At 39.3% G+C, this 23,645-nt stretch overlaps 1 protein-coding gene across 1 annotated transcript in view; it reads left to right on the plus strand.

The window, feature by feature from the left end:
- LOC118819951 (rap guanine nucleotide exchange factor 6-like) overlaps nucleotides 1–23,645 on the plus strand; it is a 118,959-nt gene that overhangs the window by 34,852 nt on the left and 60,462 nt on the right. Inside the window, 1 exon segment of the mRNA XM_036587984.1 lies at nucleotides 3,855–3,998. Coding sequence (XP_036443877.1) covers nucleotides 3,855–3,998 — 144 coding nt within the window.

Below are 23,645 nucleotides of genomic sequence, written 5' to 3' on the forward strand. Positions count from 1 at the left end.
CCCTGTTGAAACCACCTTTTGGCCAAAGGTAAGTTGTTATGTGCTTTTAATAGTAGTTTGGGGAAGAAAACCGTCATTAGTCATTATTTCAGCAAAGCCTATTCTTCATAAGTAAGGAAGACACTTTGTTGATCATGAACCTGAGTTGCAAAATATAACCACAGTATTAGCAAATAGCTTATTTATTCTAACAACTTTTGCAAACGTTTTTTTGGTTACTACATTAGAAAGCAACAATGGTTACATTTTCTGCTGACATTCTGCAAAAATTGCTAATAATAAAATGAAAATGTGAGAAAAAATGTTGCTGCACAGTGCTAGGAATGCACTGATACTACATTTTCCCTTCTTACACCAATACCTTATCTTTAAGTATCAGCTGATACCAATACTAATTCCATCTACCCTAACTAGCTAATAAGTCCTGATATTTATACAGTTCCACTTTTTTAATATATAAACCATTTTAGATGCGTAAGAAAACCTATTTTTGCTCATTTACTGTTATATAATTACTGATAAAAAGCATATTTAACACCTGAAGTAAAATGTTTGCAAAATCTTTAAAAACACAACTGAACAATAAATAGATAGACCTGCAGTGCATACACCAGCTTCTCTGGCTCGGCAAAATGGTGCTAAATGGTGTGTCACACCACAATTTCTCAAGTCATTTCTCTCATACGTGTGTCCCGTATACTCACATCTGCATCTCTGACTCTGCTGGAGTTCAGCAAATATTACAGTCATTCACACTATCAGTAGCAGCTGTTTTCACTGGATTTTTTTGGCTTGATGGGAGCAGCAGGAGGCACACCGTCGGTCAGAAGCATCACACAGGCGTGGCTATTAAACACACTAGCCCGACTAGCTGGCTGCTATGCTTAAGGCTAAACCAAGACTAAAGGTTATCATTACCCCAAGAGACCGGCGTTTCCTTCTATGTGTCTCACTAAATAACAACCTGGACTAACTGTAACTTAGACTGTAACTGACTGGTGCAATTTGTAATTGCAAGTTTGTCTTTCCTGACTACCCAGTAATCTATTGAAAAGTGAAAACGTGTTTTCTTATAAGGGTCCATACAGTCCATATGTGGAGATTTTCTTCCTAAACTGCTATATATCCATTTATAACAACTTTTGATATGAAAAGAATAACCAGTATAAAAGAAAACACAGTTCATTTCTCTAATAAAAGTGCTGTTATCCACAGTACAGAAATGATGATAATTAAATCATGTTTAAAGCTCAATCTCAACTACATATATTATGAAAGACAGATCAGATCAATCTTAAAGGCACAGTAATGAAAACAGTCTGTTTAATTATAAGGGATAAAGAGAGTGTTAAAAACGGTCATGTGAAAATTAATATTGACTGTTTTAGGTGCATAAAATCACACAAACGTTGTAAAGTTGAGCTCAGGGAAAAGTGTAAGATATGGGCCCTTTTTTGTTGTATTTTTTCCAGAACCGTTATGGGTGAGATCACTTTTCTCTGCCATTAAGCACGGTTTGAGCACTTTCCATTTACTGGACAGGATGTTCCACAGCCTATTGTAACCTTTCTTGGCTATCTCTCTGTGTAAGTATTACAAAGTGGCAGCATTCCTTTCCTTTGAGAGATGCTCTCATGTCCTCCTCAGCCCAACTACACCTCTCTGCCAGACTGTTTTTTTTTTTCTTGTTTGTTGTAAGAGTCATAAAAGGGCAATCTTCTAACTAAATTTATTCATCAATACATTATTTTTCCTGGCAGATGTTTCCAATGTAGTTGGCATGTAGTTTCCAATGTAGAAAATGGCAACCTAACTACTGACAAAACAGAAAAGCAAGGTGTCTCCAGACCTTTGACAACCAGTGTACATGCATGCCTCTCTCTCTTTCTCTGTCTCTGTCTCTCCCTTCATCTGCACCTAACGGAGTAAGCTGAGGTGCTTGTAAACTCCATTGATAGATGGTCAGATGAGGACTGCTCCCGTCATTTTTTTTTCCCATCCCATTCCTCCTCCTGATTCTATGTCCTCCCCTGATGGATGGGTACATCGCTCGGATATGACAGCTTCTCAAAAAGAAGCTGCTTCCTGTCCTTTTCTTTTTTTTGCTTTAAATTTCACTCTGAAGGAGTTTATATGCCTCTGTTGCAAAGCACCAAACCTCTATGTTCTCCACAAACCCAAAGCATAACCTTTAGTATGAGAAGAAAGCTGCTCAAGGAAAAATTCTGTACAGTGCGGTCCGGGCATGTACCATAGCCATTATTTACAAGTTACTTCAGGCACCAACTGCAGTCAAGATTGTCAATAGTATCAGTGTTCGCCCTGCATATGTTATTGTTCAGCTGTGATTTGTTAAAGAAGGCAGTGGAAAAAGTTGGTTTGAGCTGGCAGAGATTTGAAAGTGTTGCTGTAAGAGTGGGTGGGGGCAGGCGAGGCCCAGATGTGCTCTCTTCACTTTGCTTCATTTCTTATTCGCCTCCTACTTGCTGCTTTGCCGTCACTGTGGCCATCTTCACCACCTCGTACTTTACGGGCAAAATAGAAAAAAAAAGAAAAAACGTTTGATTTAATTTGAATTGACGTACATTCTGCAAAGATCATCTTACTCATGAACCACGCTGTAGACAGTGTAAAAATTAAAGGGGAGTTTGTTTTTGTGGCCCCAGATTTACACTGTACATCTGAGAAACAGTTTTGCTGCCATAAATGTAAGGTGTGGGCAATATAAGCTGATAATGATTCATCACAATATTCAAAGCAAATAATTAATTGATTGATAATGAGAATAGAAACAATACAACAATAAGAACAGAATAATAATGGCTATTCTTATTGTTATTATTTTTATTGTTATATACATTTTTATAAGCACCTTAAAGTTAATAATTTATACAGAATTCCTTCTTAACTGAGGCAGTTGATACCTTCTTCAGTTCTCTTTTGCACAACCTCTTCTCTAGTTTATTTTTACCTCCTCACTCATACTCACTTCTATTTTGCACTTTGCCTTTCTAGTTTCTAAAACAGTATTTCACTTTTTGCTATATCTCACCATTATATGTTTGCTAAGTTCACCACTCTGCCCTGCCTGCTGGGTGAGTTTTATGAGTTGATTTGTCCTTGGTGAAGTCATATTTGTTTTGTCCGATAAAAAACAAAAAGAAAAGAGTCAAAGTAATATTGTGCACCATTGCAAAGTGCTTTGCTTTCTTGCACATAGACTTGCTTTGTGTGCATGTCCGATTCTGTGCAGTGGGTATAAAAGGCTACACTTATTAATGTAAGAGAGTTCTGCAAATTCATAGTCCATTTTTATTGTAAGTTTGAATTTCCTTACATGCTTATTTTACTTGTGAACTGTGCTGTAGACAGATTTTCACACCACCAAATTTATAAAATACATCACTTTTTTTTTAAACATACCAAATCGTTCTGTATTGGGCACTCATTATGTTGTATAAAAGAAACAAACACGCCAGCAATAACACAGCAGTACAAAGGGTTTCTTGTAGTTTCCATTGTAAAGCTTAAATCTGTATTTATCTAAGCTCCCTCTTTGAGAGGATATTTGTGTATGTTCAGCTTCCTGCAGGAAACTGTGGCCTCAGTGCAAGGTCTGCTGCTTGACTCTCAAAAAGGAAAATGACTGTTTCTCTGCTAGCAGAAGCAGCAGCGGCGCTAACCTCAGAGACTTTGTGAAACGTTTGTGTTTTGTTTGTGCTTTTTTTCTTTCTCCGGTTTGTATCAATGTCCTCCCCATGAGTTTGCTGCGCTTGCACAGGCTTTCGGTAATATGGAAAACCTGGATGTTCAACCAAGAGTCACAGAACCTGGCTGATTCTGGCACCTTGCAGGTGGAGAACGCGAGCGATGGCGAGGACGCGGCTCTGCAGAGAGATGGTTCTCAGCGGCACTCGCGCCGACGCTTTCACAAAGTCAACCCACAAGGGGAGCGGGAGCTGATTACGGACGGACAGGACCCGGCCAGCTCACCTACTGTAAGTTACAAACGCTCAATTACAGTTACTTTCTTCATGGACAGATTCTACAAGTACAGTTTTGTTATATAAGTACCTTTTGATGCAAAATCGAGTGAAGATAAGGTTACAGTTCTCATCTCAGAGCGAAGGTCAGATATCAGGTGTGTTGGAGATGTTTTTATGGTACTGGCACAGCTTGTTGAGAGTTGTGAGAAATTGAATTGCTTCACTTACATAAATAGTTTTTCTCACTCTTATAGTACTTTCCTTTATTGACAAAGTACCATTTTTGTAAAATAGTTCTGAATATCCTGTTTTATTTGCTACATTTAATTTATAGAGCCACAAAACAATGTTGTGAGATGTTCATTCACTAGTTCACCTCACTCTCCCACTTCTTGATTACTGTTTATTTATAGACTGGGCAGCTCAGATAGTGAATACTGTTCAACTTTTCATTTTCGTTTTTTTTCCTCTTGTTACAATATGACTTGACAATCACACGCACTTGTACACTGTCTAGAGTTATGAGTAGTAGGTTTCAGTTGCTGGGGAAAGTTTCCCGCCTGCTGATAGCATCCATTTTGAGCGTTTCAGTTAGAGTTCTTAGTAATCGGTGTTGCCCATGCTTCATTGTAGGAGCCTGACAGTTGTTTTGCTCCGCCTCCTTTCTCCACTCGCAGCTCAGCACTGAAATTATGTCAATACATAACCAGCCCGACTTTATGTGTAAGAGGGGTTAATCACAAAATATTATACAGACTGTACTCGTAAGCAAACAGCATACAGTATTGTGCAAAAGTCAGAGATTTCCAGTCAAAATGACCTTCATGTACAAGTTACTCATTTTTCAGGAAATATTTTTGAGGAAATGAGAAGATAATTCACTTGCATAAAGAAAAGTCAAAGCAAAAGAAGCGAAATTACAGCACAACAAATCATTAAAAGATGGTAGACCACCAAACCTCTCACTGTGAGATAAAGAGTGTTAAAGCACTATGGGTCTGAAAGGATGTATAGCTGTGAAGAAGCCTTTACTAAGAAGAAAATCAAACAAAGAAGCTGCTGGTGTTCTCAGAGCAACAGACTTGCCACCCCAGACATGAACATCATTGACTGTTTTACTCGGATCGTAAGAAGCAGAGCATGCAACCAATTTTGTAGATATCTTTGCAGATTTCTTTGAAAAACAGAAAGCAAGTCTCCTGAAAAGAATGCAAGCTGTAATAAAAGCAAAGGGTGGACACACTAAATACTGAAGATACTGATAATATACTTAGTTGTTGTGGCTTCTGTATAATTTTCTGTTAAATATAGTTTTTCTGTTTTTTTCCTGTTGCTGAAAAATTAAAAACTTGGCTGTTTTGATTACGTACTAAATAAATGAAGGATAGTCTCTGACGTTTGCATGCTACTGTATTTAAGCTGACAAATTTGTGTGTCTTTCTCTCTTACATTCTCTTTCTCCATTCCACAATGGCCCTTTGCTGCTGTCCTCGTTACCTCCAGCATTATGCAGTCAACCAGATAAAAACAAACTCTACCTTTGAATACCTGGTTCAGTTGTGTTCAAAGCTAGACTAGAACATAAATATGTTTTGACTGAGTTGGAATAGCCCACGCCTGTATGTTTTGGTGTTTTCTTTGGAGAAACCCCTTCACATCGGTACTCACATACACCATGACATTTTGAAGGTGATATTGGCACAGCACCGGTTTTCTTTCAGTTGAACTGCAGTGCAGTCTTAAAGCATGTTTTACGAGAGCATACAGATTTCATTTCAGTTAGTGAACTGAAATATGTTTCAACACATACTTAGCACCCTAAATACGATAGAAATTGAAAGATAGTCACATGTGAAAACTCTGTTTATAGTATGACCTTTATCCTTTTACTGACCCTGTTTCTGATCAAGGCTTGCCATTTGTGACCTAAAGGGATTTTACACAACACTGGGTTAATTTTGGGGAAATTCCACTTAGCAACACGTGTAGAAACTAAGTGTGATATAAGCACTTAAAGGTGTTAATACCACTGTCACTGGGAGAGATTAATTTCAGCTGATGAGATGACTTGAAATGAGAAAGATCGTACTTGCAAAGCAGTTGACAGAAGGTTTTGCTTCATGAAGATGAAAATTATACTTTTTAAATATTGCCTACGCTCAGTAAACATCACACTTGTTTCACACTTGTTTATTTTGAGTTTCCTCGTAATTCAGTATAGGTACATAGTTAGGAAAGGGCTATGAGTGTGTATCCTTTAAAAAAAATCACAGTTCTACTGTAGCACAGACGCCTTGATCAAGGCCTACTGACGTGGTTTCAGCTTTCTTCTGAGGTCATGTGCAGATAAAGAGGTACAATCCCTCAGCAGATTCTCGTAGACATACACAGAAGTCTCTTTCCCCTGTCACTTTATGTTGTATATCAGCGGTGTTTATAGCAGGCTATGCTAATTTCAAGACCGCATCTTATGAAAAATAAGATTTGCATATTGTGCTTTTCGTGGATGTAGAGTTGGTTCAGCAGAAGTTGTTTGCAGCAACTTGTATCCTCTGGACTTGTTGACTTCACTTTTGTTGTGCAATGGTTTGATGGAATAGATGATGAAATGGACGACGTTTACTTGAAAGGCTGCAGAAGACCGTTGTTTTCTGCGTGAAAGCACGACAGAAATGACCTAGGCCGGAATACGGTTTGTGGTGTTCTGTTTCCTGTCAGTCTGCAAGACGTCTGGGCTGTCGCTCTTTCTCCCCACGAGACATTTCCGGCTCTAGATGCGTGAACGCTGTTTGATAGATATTTCGGAGTCAGTGTCAAATGAAGAAGGAGCCTATGGGCAATCTTTAGCCATCTTTAGCCATGTTCCACTGGGTCCTTTTAGACGACTCTAATCTGTTCACACTGTAGTGATATTTAAGCACTTTTGGGCAGGGTAATTAAGACTTGTAGACCTTGTGTTGGAAGAGGGAATGAAAATGTGGAGTGCCTTTTCTCATCCACAAAGGGTTTATCATACAGGTAGACAATGTTACAGGGGTTTCTGGTACTGAGCCATACTAAATTGTGCCTACTCAACTTGAGTTGATATATTTGGCATGTGACTCACCTTTGGTTCATCTACACATAAATTGCATCTCGCTCATCTCGAGAATGTCATGAAATCATTCTGACTCATCATAAGTTTCATTATGTTTCCATGAGATCATTAAGTGACCCTCACAAGGTTATTCCCTGTGGTCACCTGAGTGTTCTCTGGACTTTTTGAAAGCATTACCAAAGATGCTGTTACAAGTTGTCCCATTGTTGTGAAGTAATTCTTAGGTTGTGGCCCCACCAGTGAGTGTGTGGCCACACCAATGAGTCAAAGATCAGTAAAAATTGTTAAGTCACCCTTTTTCCAATAATGTCTTTGTTCTACAAATGAAAACAAACTTTGTTTCCTCCACCTATTTATGAACAATTCAGCTGACAGCACAATGATTGCAAAAAATACCAGCTGAACACAGTTGAAATATATTTCATTTACATAATTTCTGTAGCATGTTTTTGATTTATCTGTGCATAAAAACTTCCAAAAAATGAACTGGTTGGAATAACCTTTTTCTGATGTATCTGGTCATACACAATTCACAATGTGGTCATCTGTGTGAGCTTGCTTGTTTAGTTTTGCCCTGGAGCTACAAGGCTGAGAAATAATATAAAAATGGATAAAATTACATAGCTCACAAAAATATAGAACATCCCGCAAGAATATAACATCATGATACTTCAGTACATTTTCATGATGCACACTATGCGTCATAATAAGTTCAATAAATTGGAGCAGACAGAAACAAGTAGTAGCTCATTAAAAAAAAAAAAATGAATACAGTGATTTATGTTCAATGTTTCACATACTGCACTGCATTAAATCCAATTACATTGGGCTAATGAAAGGAATGGTTCAGTGAAATAAATCAACCCAGCAGAATCAGACTCCCCTTCATGTGCATGCATGTCACGCAGGCATACAGACACTAGATTACATTCACAGTTTCTGTTTTTAAACATTCATCTTCAGTTTGGAAGATCAAGATTTATGTTATTTTTTAAAAGAAACGGAAATTACAAACGCAATCCATGCATGCAAAGAGGAAATTTGGCACGACGTTGAAGTTTTGTTAGTTTTTGTAATTCACAGTAATTCATACTGTGCCCTAAACCATATCCACCAGTCTGTGTGACCTTAACAAGATCTGGATGTGGTTTGAGAGCCTTGAGAGAAGTTTTAGGCAAGTATTAATGAAAACAAATCGATCGTCTGTTGACTTCTAGTGTTTACTAACTACGTTAGCCTTGTTGCTGCAGCATTAAATTGAAGAAGCAACATTTAGACGTCAAACATGGGGAAGTGAAAAATTGTGTTTTCACCATTCCTGTCACCTGTCTTTGTAAGAAATCATTCAGTTGGTCAGTGTTCTTTAAGTACTCATAATATCTAAGATATGCTCAGAAAAGCATTGTGGTGTAATGTGGTCTAATTTATCATGATGACAGTAGTGTCGTATTACACACCCCTAGTAGCAGGCATATTTAAATCTGAGTTATCCCTGAGTCATTTTTGTCCGTTTGTATAGATAATAGTATGTCAGTCATTGTGAGAAACCTCATAAGAGCTTCATGAGAGCAACGTTTCGAAGTAATATTTGTGATGACTTAGGCACACAGTTTGTCTGATGCTAATTGGTATGGTATATTCTTCCATTACTTGTTAGCTACGTTAGCCTCATAACTCCATTGCAAAAATAAAACTGTGTAAATTTTTTTGCAGAACTATTCCTTTAAATTCGAAGCTCTGTTCACTCTGTTGTTCTCATTCCCTCTGTGCTGTGTCTCCTGCTGCTGCTGGCGATGCTGCCCGTGCCTCTGGAAGGCTAATTTTAGGGGATTACATCATGGTAGCCGAGATGACAACCTTGCTGCTCCCTCCCTCCTCTGCCTCAAGGGATAGCTCACATTTTCATCCCACTTAGAGCTATGGATCTCTCCCGTATTTGCGAGCAGCCTGTTTTTTACGCACTTACATGCAGCTTCATATGGGAGGACTAACTGACCATATGGTGGTCAGGTATTGCTCCTCCTCCGGGGGGCTGACCTGCCACCTCGAGCTTCAAAACAGAGTGCGGCCTTTTTGCCCCCTGGCCAAGAGGAAGTGGGCGTGTGGAGCTCGGGAAAAATGGCAGGAATTCCTGCAGCACAGTGGTACAGTCCAAGAGGCTAAGGCTGACCATTGTACGCAATGCAAACCACAACAGTGATGTTTCTGCTGTTTAGGACTTTTTTTTATTGTAGCAGGAAAAGTGTAGCAGGCTGCATTATCAGTTGTCCACTGATGTGCATTAAGTAAACATAATTTATAACACTTTCATGTGCTGAGTCGATGCCTGTATTTAAAAAAAATGGTACATGGAGTCAGAGTTGTCTCCACATTCCTGTTTGACTGCACACAGAAGAAAACTTGTGAATGCCCACTTACGCAAGACAAACATGACAGTGCTGTACAAATGTGCTGCAGCAGCGATAGCATTGTCAAATAACATTAACAGAGAAGGACATTATAGACTGATTAGAGGTGCCACTGATCCAATACCAGGTATCGGTATAAGGCTGAAATCAGCAGAAAATGCTGGAGGAAAAAAATCTAATCCACGTCAGTTTTTAATCTATTCTGGACTAGCACAAACTCACTTTGTGAGTAGTGGTGTATTTCTTCCTGTGGGGCTGTAGGGTGTTTACATGGTTAGAACATGATAACCTACTTGATAGCCGCTTAAGCACTTCAGTTAAAACAGCTGGTTTTAAAGTGTAGTAGTTCTGTAACAAAAAATATCAGCTTGGCATCGGTCGATAATCACGGTTTCAAAATCATTGGCAGCAGTACTGGAATAAAAAAGTATCTATGACGATTGAGGTAAGAGGACAGGAGAGAAGTGTGAGTTCTTAAAACCAAGACCTAAAGAACCAAAGAGAAATCCAACAGAGACAAACAGGGCTAAACAATACAAGAACGCTGAAACTGAATGAAATCAAACGCAGGAACTCACAAGAACACAACACACAAAACACCGAAACAAGGAAACAAAGACGTATATGTACAGTTAACACAGAAAAGAAACACCTGGGATAAGAGATTACAAGGCAGGGTTACAAACAAAACACAGGCGACATGGATGATGATGAGGAGGTGGAGCTAGTGAAAGCAGAACGGTAAAAGGGTTGAACCAAACTGGAGAAGCTGCATCAGCAACATCTTTAATCAAATTATTTTGCTTTCGAGACACATGATAGAGGTAACATCATTAATTTGAAAAAAAAAACAATCTGCAAACAGTGACATTATTTCAAACTGAAATTAAAGGATGTAATTTAGTCATGCGTCTGAAAGACCAGCACCCTGATACAGAACAGCTCACAATCAGTTTAGTTTGATGATTAATTAACAACTTGATCATGAAAGTACTACTACTGCTTTTGTTGTAAATTATTAGCATTGCTTTTTCTTTGTTTATAGTATAATATTAGCTTTTTTGCCATTTTTTATTTTCTGCTTCTGTTAGCCAAGTAGGTGTGCCATATTACTGAAACAGTGTTGTTTACTTGAATAGGGTGCACAATAATTAAAATAATGTGAATAATGAAGGTTGCTATTTTTTTTTTTTTGTTAAGTACTTGAAGGCTATATGCTTTGTGTTGCTGAATGGAATTTCTGTTTTTGTTGTGGTGTTGAATAAGGTGTCAAGAATCGTGCAAGTTTGGTGTTGACATCTCCAATAACATGTTGGTTTAATCTTCAGAACTTGCACTTACCAACAAAGCAGCTCACTGAAACAAACTTCTAGTTGGAAACTTACAATTGATACCACTTTTGTTTTCACAAGTCATAGAGGAGATATTTTATTATGATTTGAATTTGATGAAAAGAAAATTTTGCGCAGTCTTGTTTTGTGGAAAGAAAAACCAAAACCAATCAAATAATGTAGCAAAATTAGTGTGGTAACTTAAAAAGTGGGAGTTGGAAGGCTTATTCCATGCAGTGATCTCTGCAAAAAGCCTCCATCTATCAGGAGAAAGCCCATGCTCATGAGGGAGCAGTAAAGCGTTTAACAAATCGAGTAATTTGCTTATTGGAATTTTTTTCACTTTCTGGGGGGAGCTGTCCCCACCATGTTCTTAATTAGCATTACGAGATTGATTACTCAGGAGCACGGGAGCCACTGCCCTGAGTATGCTCAGCTCTCACTGGCCACGTGTGTTATTGTTCTGTGCCCAGTGGGTTGTAGCATGGTGGCTGGACTCACAGCCCCCCCGCCATCTCGTCACTGTCACTTTCCTCCGTGCTGAGGGGACAGTGAGACCTCTGGGACAACCCCTTTCACCCTCCCCCACTCCACTATCCCCATTTTTCCTTGGACTCCCTGTGCCGCCTCTTTTGTGCTCTCATTAGTCACCATCAACACCCCATTAATCTGTTATGAAATCAACGCTGCAGCTCTTCTTTCTTCTGCCGTTGTCTCACCGCCAGGGTTCACCATGGCATATGTTCCTTGAAGTGCCACTTTTTTGCTTTTTGTTAAACTATTTCTCACATGTAGCTCAGAAACAGGCAGAGAAACAGTATGAATTCAAAATTGCTGTATAAGTACATTGTTAAGATTTACAAATTCAGATGTCTGCAGTGTTTAATGCATCTGAAAGCTTTCTCTCAGAATGCTTTATGCTCATTTCACCATCTTGAAATCCAAAGCGAGGCTGAGATGCCCAATTTTACAAAAAACTGAAGTATAAAAATTGGCTGAGGAGCGATGTTAAATTAGTAAATATAACCACTAAGTTATCTGACACAGTTATTCAATCACTTATTCACACATTTATTTACTCAGTTATGCACACAGCTTGTATATTCTCCATAGCACATGAGCCTACGGACACTATACCTAATGCCAAACATCTACTAGAGGGATATAAAATCCCCCGGCATTGGGCTATAGAGCAGTGGAACTGCATTCTCTGAAGTGATAGAGAACCATCTAATACAGTGGCGTTAGGGATCCAGAACTGCTCGTCCAACATCATTACTTGACTCTCCTGTGACGAAAGGTGATAAAATACCTGAACAGTGATTTCAGTATTAAAATACTGGCACCTCGAAAGGTTAACCAAGTACTCAAGTCTCTGTTCACATCTGTAATGCCTGTAGCTTTATAATGACATAGAAATATTTATTTTTCAGTTAACTCCACTTTCTCTGCGTTCTGCCTGTACAATCTGATTCCAGAAATTTTGCACCTCAGCCTCACTTTTCAAGATGATGGTCACGTGAAATGAGCACATTACAAAAATTTGTTGCAAATGCACTGCCTTAAACATTGTTTTGCAGTAGCTTTGAAATATGCTTTTTGGCCTGAAACATGTATTTTTCAGTTCATTCATGGCCACAAGATACATGCAGGGTGTTACAAGGCAAAATATTCCAGATAAGAAACACATTCGTTCGGATTTACCAGTATTTTGCCGTTATCAGCATTACAAGTAAAAGCTCCGAAAACACACAGGTTCTCTGGTGATTTTGAATAGGTAATTTTGGAGAGTAAATAAAATGGCTATATTTGCACTGTAGACATGTAGAAATGTTGATTTATCAAAAATGTTGGCAAAGAAACAGAAACTCTAGGCTTCTAGTTTTAACAGCAGTGAAAGCTAGTGAGCAGCGTGTGAGCTACAAGTCTCAGTATTGCGACGTAGTAAATCAGTGTAAGAGTCATAGGACATACGAGTGTATACTAGTAAAGAATGTGAAAAGCCATGTGCTGTAGACCTCCCCCCCCCTAAAAAATATACACACACACACACACACATACACACACGTGTGGTACATACTCAGGAAGTACATCCTGTCTGTCAGCTGTTTACTGTCTCTGCTGCTTTTCTTGTGTATCCTGAGTGTAGCACAGCAGTTTCAGATGTAAGTAGCTCAGTTTGCAGGTCAACATCATGTTCAAGCAGCGACTGGCTTGTATGACATAATCCTTGATACGATTCCATACCCGAGGCAGTGTTTTTAGTGAAGGAAAAATCATAAAACATGTATTTAATAGAAAGTTACAAAGAAGTCACAACTAAATATCAGATTTTTCAAATTTGTCCACCCCTTGCTTTTATTACTGCTTCCATTCTTTTCGGGAGACCTGATTTCAGTTTTTCCTGTCTTACCCATAGAAGTTGTTTGCTTCTCATGATCCAGGTAATCCCGAACAAATTCAGTGATGATGGTCTGGACTCTGGGGTGGCATCATCAGCTTCTTTGTCCTTTTTTTTTCTATTTTTTTGCCTTTTCTAATTAACGGCTTAACAGCTACATATCCTGTCAGACCCAGAGTGCTGAGTTGGTTTCTCACAGTGGAAGGATGGACTGAAACACCTGTGATCTTTCTCAAATATGAAAGCTTTAAGTACTGTTTATCAGATGGTGACAGTTTTGGTGGTTTACCAGGTCTTGCACTGTTGTCTGAAGTCACATTTCCTCTATATCTTTTAATTTTTTGAAGTCTGGTTTTGGAAACTCCTGTTTTTCCTTTGCCTTTCTCCTTCTTTGTGCAATTGGATAATCTTACATCTCATCTCCTCGGAAATATCTCCTGAAAAATGAATAACTTGAAAGTAATGGCTGTTTTGACAGTAAAATAAATGAATAAACGATGGTCTCTGACTTTTTTTTTTTACACAGTACTATATTATTGCTTTATTTGAATCTCAGACATGTGCAGTGTGCAAATGACTCTCTAACCAGTCACTGAATGTGGAGTTTGGATGAATTCACACGATCCAAAAAGTTATGTGACACATGAGGCACACTAATGTGCTTTTACTGTATTGGAAGTTATGTTGCACTCGCAATATGCAGCTGTGTAATTGCGGTAAGATACAGATGTATTTGAACTTGAAATTATGTGTTAGCCTCAACTGTGAAGTGCACAGTTGTTTGCATTCTTCACAGAGTTTGCACCTCCTTTCTTTTCCCCTTTTTCCCCTGCAACTGTCTGAATATTAGATCATAGAAAGCAGCCCTGCTCCGTTTACACCAAAGAGACTGCGGTTCTCCCTCTCCCTCTTAATCCCTCCAATAAAAATGGGCTTTTTTATATGAAGAAGAGGGGGATCCTCCAGCAGCTGGAGGCCAAGCTCTCTCTCTCTCTTTCTCTCGCTGTAGCTTGCTCCCTCTCTCTTCCTAAAACGCACTGTCTCTGCTTCCACAACAATCCTCAGAAAGCTCCATGTGCTGAGTTGCCATTGGCTGGCATGGAAAAAGATGATGTCATACCTTTTGCTTTAGAAGCAAAGCCTGGGAATAAGATTCAGTTCACATTACTGGCCTGGTTTAGAAGGAGTGGAGACATCCTTCAACCACAGCCTGAGCCATCCATTTAGTGGCAGCATAAGAGCTGTTGCTGTTTACTAAGAAAGAGACAGAGAGGGTGAGAGAGAGCCTGACTTTCTCTTGCAGGCACTGCCCAATAAGAGGTGACACTTTTATCTGGAACGTCCATATCCTTCTTACGAAGCACTTTGCCTTTTATTCCAGTGAAAAGGAGCACAAGCCGGGGCTTAAGTCTTTATTTAGTCTTTTTCTGTGCCTCTGCAGAAGCACGCCTTTGTCATGGTCACAAAAGAGTGGCAGGGCTTTGTGCAAAAGGAATACATTAACCTAACATGCGTTTTGAAATGCCAGTGATTTATGCTCCGTCACCGTTATTTATGCATATGGTTCCTATAGAGCAGAGGTTAGCAGAGACGCTAAGCTTTATACTGTCTGATCAATAAAGATGCTACCCTATGCCCCCCTTTTTTTCCTCTCCGCTCCAAGCAGACAGCCAATAGCTCTAATGCAGTCCACCCCCCCACCACCACCACCACACCCCACCCTGGTGCTCCCTCTATCGCTCCCTCCCTCCCTCGTGCGCCCTATACAGGTGATGTCATTCTTTTTCTGCTAGGCTCCCCTCCCCTCCCTCTCTCTCCCCATTAGATGCTCCGTCTTTGCCGGCGGAGTGTCCAATCGATGGAAGCTTCTCCTGGGGGAGCCGGCGGGGCGCTGCAGCCGGGGATGCGCACTCAGAGTCTGGGCACAGCAGCAGGCAGACTGGTGGCCCCGGAGCTTGACAGGCACGCACGTCTGCTGCTTTCAGAGAGAGTGGAGGAGAAGCTGCGGCTAAAGGGGGATCCAAACGCTGCTGGTAGAGCTGTCTGACTTTTCTGCAGCTCAGCCTGGAGTTTGGAGTTTGGAAGAGGAAGAGGAGAGTGCTCTCCATTCAGGGACATTAGGATTTTTTTTTTTCCTCTTTGTGTGAAGACTGGTCTTCAGTGACGTGATTGAATCTCTGCAGTTGTTGCAATGGTTTTGGAAAATGCTGGATTTTTCTCTGTGACGACTTGCAGCGCAAATGGAATGAATGCTTCCATTACTCCTTCCACGACTTCTGAAGTCTGAAATCTAGTGCTTTTTGGAAGTTTTTTACTAAATGATATTGGCTTCCTCTTTAGAGACAAACTGTCCAGTTTTTTGTTATCTTTTTTTTTTAAAAGCCTTTTTTTTTTTTAATAAAAGGTCACTGTGGATTTTGGTGCAGAACTAGCTGAGATTAGTCTGGTCTTGTCTCTCTCTCCATCTGGTGAAAGGGGGAAAGTTTCCCTCACAGCTTGGGAAATGGCTTTCCTTGTCCGTTGCTATGCCAACTGCTTGCAGCCGTGGTCCTCCAAAGTAAGTGATGTCGTAATGCTTCTGTATCCTGTTCCTCTAAGTAAGGTTGTGGTGAGCAGAGCGTGTATCTGCGTGTGTTTGTGTTCAGTGTATTTTTCTTGGGTGTGAACCATGCAGCTGCAGCGTTGCACCGTGTGGATTGTTCAATTCTGTAAATTCTTATATATTTAAAAAAAAAGTTAGTGTTATTCAGGTATACTAAATATTAATAATACTCTGTATCTTAATGATACATAAACACTTCACAGATTAGCATATACATGTACAATTTGTCATTATCCTTGGGGCAGATTTAGTTCCTGGTAATATTACTCAGACATGCTATACTACTATTCCAGCATTTTTCGTATTACTTTTCATTTGCTGCAACTAAATTGTATCATGTATTATATTAGTTATCACATGATTTTCAGTATAAACATGTTCCGTTTGCTGTCATTTTTCCAGTACACTTCCCAGTACATGAGTCTATGATTTATAATAGGTCTTCCCCATCACACGCCATTACCACACGTGTTCTGGGCAGTGAGGAAGACTGTCATTAAGTTGTCCTGAGATACGAACACACTTATTTGCTTTTTCAGGGTTGGCAGTGCCACATAAAGGCTTTTTTTCCATAAAATATCCAGAAGACTTCACAAAAAGTAAATTTTAATTTTAATTAAAAAGTAAATCTGTAATTTGAGTCTATTGAATAGATTATAACTCAGTAGATTATTAAATGATTCATAGAGGGTGATATTAAAACGCTCTCTTTTATTTTCTTTTGGTTTTGGAAGCAGTTCGCTGGTTCATAGGAAGAATGTCAGTCAACTTGAAAAAGAAAATGTTTTTTGCTTGCATTGTCTTTTCAAATTGTCCAAAATTCAAAAGAATTTGAAGTGTCAAACATGTGTTTCTTCATAACCCGACAGTAGGGCTTTCATAGGAAAATGATAAATGCTTAGCTCTTTTTCATGGCTGAAATCTGTATTTGCACAAAATATGAATCACTGTATTTGACAGGGTAGGACAGATTGCATGTTTCATTGGTCTGTTCTCATACTGCAGTAGAGATGCAGCTGTGTTCGCACAGACAGGTCAGTGTAACCTGTTCTTTATATCCTGAGTGACCAACTGAGCATTGAAGTGGAGTTCACAAAGGTCCACTCACAGTATATGTAGCACTTCAACATATTTATGCTTTAAGGTTCGGCAATATGGCATAAATATAATATTGCAGTTCTTAGACATTTTCACGGTACACAATGTGTGGATATGATACGTTGAAACAGACACAATACACCAGCAGAACATTGGTACCAGATTTGAAATGGCTGTCAAAACTACGAGTACAGTTCTTTTATTCAGTGGTTTAGTGTGCATTGCTACGTCCAATTAAACAAGATTAGTTGTACTGTCTTGTCAGGCATTGTCGGGATTTGAAACCCCAAACCCCTGGCAATAAGGTTAAGCTTTAGACAGCTTCAACACTGCAGAGCCCCTGTTAAATCTGTCTATGATGAGATTGCAGTTGATCGATGTTCTTTAGGCCCTGACAATGTCTAAATAAAATCATTGTCATACTTTACATTACTTTTATCCCAGCCACACATACCTTGTAAGGAATTCCACCAGTTTTTCAAAAATTCTGCAGAATTCAGTCATTAAGATGTAAACAAAGTCATTCAGAGCTGTTTTATGAGAAATACAACATTCTAGAAAAAAAATCTTCTTAAGTTCACTGGTCATTTTGGATAGTAAATGAATTGCTTATGTTTGCATTGTAGATATGGTTCCTATCACTACCACTACAAAGAAAGTTTTTTTCTACAATGCACAATTTCACAGCAAACCACTCTGAATGACTGTTTACATCTCAACTATTAAATTATACAAGCATTTTGAAAAATCATTGGAATTCCCTATTAATAACAGCTTATGTATCGATATATTCTGCAATGAACTATGTCCCTCATTTATTTAAATAGGTCTATCGTTTTGTCTCTCAGAGGTGGTTAGAAGGCACTCAAAGGACTACACGGGGGAGATATGTTAATGAGTGCTTTAAGGTGCGGCCGCTGCAGCTTGCATAGTACATTTGTGTAGATATTTTGTTTATTCCATCACAGGAATCATGTGATCTGGTGTTTTTGCCCCAGTAATTGTATGCAAAGTTATCGTATGTTGGTCTGCTTTTTGGACAGTAGCAGAATGCTTGGCATTTGTAGACCAGATCTTGGAAAATTATTGCTATTCCTGAGCCGTTAGCGCTGGGACCAGATCTACCTAAGCAAACACACGAAATGGTAGAGCCATTATTTAAAATGAAAATTTCTACAGTTAGTAAGTCTTACATTTGTGTATCGCCTTCCACTAAAATGTTCTGATATCAGATACGACTATGAAATGGACACTCCACTATGCACACAACATTCTTCTGTTTAGTCAGGAGTTTTGTGCTTTCACTCATGTGACGGACTGGGATAGGTCTGAGTTGGAGGACTGCCCTCATCCATAATTCAGTGACCAATAATGGGTCTTCAGCATGCCTACCCAGTTGCCATGTGCGGCGCTGCACTTTCACATCTCCATTTATTTTCTGGTGACCAGCCATCTTTGAACTTGGCATTGCAGCGAACATCCTGGCGGTGTTGTTAATGGTGCCTTGAAAGCCATTAGCATCTATTTTCCTCTTATTTACTGTCTGTGTCTCAGGAAAACTTCTGCTTCTGTCAGTTTTATCCTTTAATGATCCTCCGATTTTCACCTTTATCCTCATTGCTTCTCAGTGATTACCGTCTTACTTTCCACGTGGGAGGTCCACTCTGTGCTGTGAGGTGGTTTTGATAGCCGCCTCAATGAACAAGTGGCAGAGGTTTCGCCAAACCACTGCCCGGACTGATCTGGCATTGTTTACACTTGCCGTTAAAATGCATCCTGTGTCTGGATGTTGTCTGCGTTTGTGATCAGATTGTGTTCGGATCTAGCTCTCCTGATCCAGACGTAGTTGAGCACGCTTTATAATCAGATCTGTGTTTGTGTAAAAAGCAATGTAGCCAGCCTGGCTACATTCATAGTCTGTCTTCATGTTCACTTTCAATATCATTCCCACTTCTCTCGTTAAAGTCGATGCGATTTAAACACAAGATCAGGGAGGGTATGTGAGTGGCGAGGAGGGTTTTCGCTCAAAGATAGATGGGGGTGGTGGGAGGAGGTTAATATTATTGGCTATTTTTTTCCCCTGTTGGTGCAGAAATCAGAAATCAGAAGATGTTTAGGGTTAAAGGTATTACTTTTTGATGGTAAGATTATGGGGAGACAAGAATTTCGTCTTAAATGATTTGATATGTTGAATCGCACCTAAATTGATCTGGGGCATGAACTAACAAGGTTTAAAAGGTTAAGGTTGATTTCAGGTTGACTTTATGTAAGTTGTTTTCAAGTGTCTGCAAACGTTGGTTTGAAGTTGAAATTTTCTTTCAACTTCTCTTTCAAGTTCAGATTTTCTTTCAAGTTCACTTCAGTTGTGGCTGCAAGCAAATTTTATTTTTCTGCAGCTTACAAAGCCTGGAATGCCCTGAACAGTTTATAAAGGAGAATCCTGTATAGGCTACTCTGCACTGCATTATACAAAACTGATTTAAATAGTTTAATATTGTGCCGGGAAATGAGAAACCATCAATATCTGGATGTGGAAACTGCATTTTAAGAACTGCGAGCGTGAACATGCTGCATCTTGATTGGATGATGATCGTATTACAATGATTGTATGATGATGCCAGGTGTAAACAGGGCCTTTAAATGATGATGCAGTGCACTCGAGAAGGCAATGCAAATGTTTCTGTTTCTGCTGAACATTGTTGCCAGGTGGTTATGTAAATGTGAACCATCATCTCTAGCATCTAGTCTAGTCACATAGCTTGTCAGAGCAGTTTTAGTGGTTTCAAAACGCATGTTTATCTCAAATCTAAGACATGTGTAGCTTAATGTCATAGCCAAGCCTAACCATAGATTTTTACGAACTTTTGAAGTACACATTCCAGGAAGGCCACTGAGATACACAATATGTCCAAAAGTTTGTAGACACCTGCTTATTAGGGTGCTTGTCCCCCCTTTGCTGCAGCAACAGCCTCTGCTCTTCTGGGAACGCTTTACGCTAGATGTTGGAACATTGCTGTGAGACTTTGATTGCATTTAGGCACTAGTGTATCAGTGAGGTCAGGTACTGCCGCTGGATGATCACTTTTAGATCACGCCACTGCAGCTAGTCCTAAAGTTATTGAATGGAGCTCAGTTACTCAAGAGAACGCAGTTCCACTGCTCCACACTGGGATTTATATTGCAATAGCCGACACTTGTCTTTGGATAATGTGGCCATAGCTTCATGGGTGGCTGCTTCAGAGTGTCCCAGTCTATTGGCAGTGCTTTTCTATGGAAATCATACAAGCTGTATATGCCCAATTGTACACCTGTGACTGCACCTTAAAGTAGCTGAATTAATTTATTAGATGGAGGGTCTGAATACTTTTGGACATGTGATATGGGCAAGAAAAACAAGAGCATGCTTCGTTTTATTTATCTCTCATGATTCCGTTGTTAAAAGATTACTGTATCATCTTTGAAAGCATTCTGGAAGGGCTCAGCAGCCTGTAGTGCTATATATTGTTCGCCACTGCAAAATCAGAAACTAAGCATCGCTGGACTTTTATTGCTGTATTAAGCCGAAATCTTACCCTTGGGCCAGTGGTACTCAGGATCTGACCTTCTGTTGCAGTCATGTAATGCCAGTTCTCAGGATTCAGCTCATAGATTTTCCTTCACTCAGCATCAAAAGTGAACAGATCCATCCAAGCAGCTCAAGGTAAGCTGCTACTACAGGCTCATCGACTGGAGCCCAGCTTTCGCTTCAAAGATTCATAATTTTATAGTCGTAGGGGGAATGTGCCTGGCCTAATGCACAACGTATTGATCCTTATCGCCTCGGTTTCCTGTCCAGATGACACCCAAAACCTCCCAGGGCAAGGCAGCTAAACCACTCAGCCTTTGTTTGGCCAATATTGAGATGTTAAGAGCCACAGTTAAATAATGCATGGCATTATTTTTGTTTGTCCTAACATTGTTGGTTTCACTAGTTCCATGATAAGAGTTGAAACAAATTTGTTGAAGAGATTTAGATTTGAAAGACTGTTCTGCAATTTCATTGAGTAAGTGCCCTGATATATTGCATTGCTTGTCTTCGGTAAAAGAGGTTTATTGAATATAGTTGTTCTCTTATAGAGCTACTTGTATCTAGTATGTCAACTCAGCTGCTGTTTGGATTGTTGAAGTATGTAGGTTTGATTTTTTTTGTTTTTTTATCATTTATTGAAGTTTGTCTGTTTTTTCTTTTTTCTTTTATTTATTTATTTATTTATTAAGGTTTTTTTAGATTGTGTAATCAGATTACATGTGGGTTTGCTCTATGAAACATTCTTAAATTTACCTTGAAATTAGGGTTGGGCGATATGGCAAAAATCTAATATTCTTCAAAATGTTTTCTCAATACACACAAGTACTTTAGTAACTATGCATACACTCAGTTTTATTCAGCATAACCAGGTCTGTTAAACAGATCTGTGTTCTTTGAGTACTGACGATATCTACTATATGCTCAGAAAAGCATATTGTGACAAAAGATGACAAAATTAATTAAGTTAATGACATAATCAGATTGCTAACCCTACATTAAAACTATCAGTGATGCCTGCTTGATTTCACCATAATAAAAGTGTGCCATATTTTTAAGCGTGAGATATAGTGTATGTCATGTCTGTAGTTATAGGCAGCACTTGCTAATTGGTCCGTGACATGGTGTACAGTCAGTATCACTGCAAAGAATTCTATTACCCCTCCCCCTCCATATCATTGTAACACCATTATTCACCATCTAATTACTTGCTTCTGCTTCAGCAGTTGAGCTAATGTTTCAACCTTGCTTCACAGCCATTCAACTAGATATCTCCATTATCTCGGTGTTATCGATTATCCAGTCCTTTATAGGTAAAGGGCTCTTATGGATTGTCATGAGCATCTATAAATCTGAAATCCAGAGAGCCTGTTTTCCCTTTTAAATAGTTGAAGTCTCACTATTGTTTGTTTTGAATGGCCTTCTTCACGTTCATTCATGGAGCCAAGTGGGGGAAGTAGTGTGAAACCCCATGAGGCTTAGATGGATGGAAAGCAAGGCCTAGTGAACGGAAGGATGGGCGAAGCATGGCCTCATGCATCCTGAGGCTGCGCTTCCGAAAGCACGCCATCGCCAGTCGACCGCATTCTGTGCCACTAGGGGCTATTGCCATCTGGAGAACTGAAACAAACACATCGACACTGGGACAATGTGAATGCCCATAAATGTGGTACGAAGAGTGGGGTATGGCCCAGAGTGGATGTCCCTATTCTTAACTGTGCCTTGGCCCTCAGCAGCTATGAAGAGTTGGCAGGAAGCATCTGCGAGCTCAGGCACCTCAGCCAGGCCGAGCGTTTAGCCTCCGCTGCGTTGCTCAGCGTGGCCGAGCGGGCCCTGGCCCTGCTTCCTTAGCCGGCTGGCCAGACAAAGCAACCTGCAGCATCCTGTTTCTCTTACACTGACCACAGCATCCGGTTCATCTACTGCTTTGCTGAAACTAAGGGTGTGAAAATGCATCTGGAGGTTACATAGATTTTGGAATGGTGATATTTATTAAAGCGTGTGTTTATTTGTTTTTTTTTGTTGTTTTTGGAAGGGGGAGTGATTTTCGGCCAAAATAACATTATCAGGCTCTTTTCAAATGTAGTGATGCAAAAACTTTATGTACAGTACTGGCCATAGGCAGAAACTACCATTTCATTTACTGAATTTCCACTCAAAGCGGCAGTTAGTTACAAAGTATTCATTTTCAGCATCAGAATAAGAACATTTAACAGAAAATTACATTAGCAGTCTCAACAGTTAAATCTAACAGCAAAGTTTTCATTACCTATTGTGTCCTTTCATCGCTTTTATTACAGCTTTTAACCTTTGGGAGACTTGCTTTAGGTTTTTAAAGAAATCTGCAGAAATATTTTTCCATGCTTCTTATAAACACCTGCAAAGTTCTTAGAGTTTGGTTGCAAGTAAGCTCAATTACAAATTTATAATCAGTCCGTAATACCTTACTTTATATCTCAGGTGTCTAATTTCAATGTTCTAGAGCAAATTTTCTTCATTTTTGTCATTTGTATTTTTTTCATCTTGATTTTTATCTCTCAACGATGAAAGCTTTGAGTTCTGTTTATCTGATGGTGGCAGTTATGGTGGTCTGCCAGGTCATGCATAATTGTTAGGAGTCTGTATCTTCTAATAATTTTTTGAACTTTACTTTTGGAAACTCCTATTTTTCACTTATTTATCGTTAACTTTGCCCTTCCTTATGCAAGTGGATTATTTTATGTCTAATCTCCTTTAGCCATTTTAGAACATGGGAAAGAAATTTGTAAGGCAGCTGAGGTGTGTTTGGTTAGTTGTTTGTGTGAATGTTTTCCACGACTAAATAGTGTAAATCTTTCATTTAAATGCATTTCTAAATATAATGCAGAATTTCTGAATATAATAATCTTGCCAAAATAGTTATTTTTCCTGATTCATTGAATCGTTTCACAAGAGTCTATCTGTCTAAGGCAATATCCAGACAATCTCTAATTCTGTTTAAAATGTCTTGGAATTCCCATTAGGAATCAGTACTTCTTACAGAACTCTATAAAAATGAGTATTCAAGGTTGTGGAAATGATAGTTGAAAGAGAGAATATAGTTAATGTATCTCTCCCCAGTTCATATTTGGATCAGTTTCTTTCTCTCTCCGTTTATCTTCATTACCACCAGACATAA

The sequence above is a fragment of the Colossoma macropomum genome, unplaced genomic scaffold (genome assembly GCF_904425465.1).
Source record: "Colossoma macropomum unplaced genomic scaffold, Colossoma_macropomum, whole genome shotgun sequence".
Lineage (NCBI taxonomy): Eukaryota > Metazoa > Chordata > Actinopteri > Characiformes > Serrasalmidae > Colossoma > Colossoma macropomum.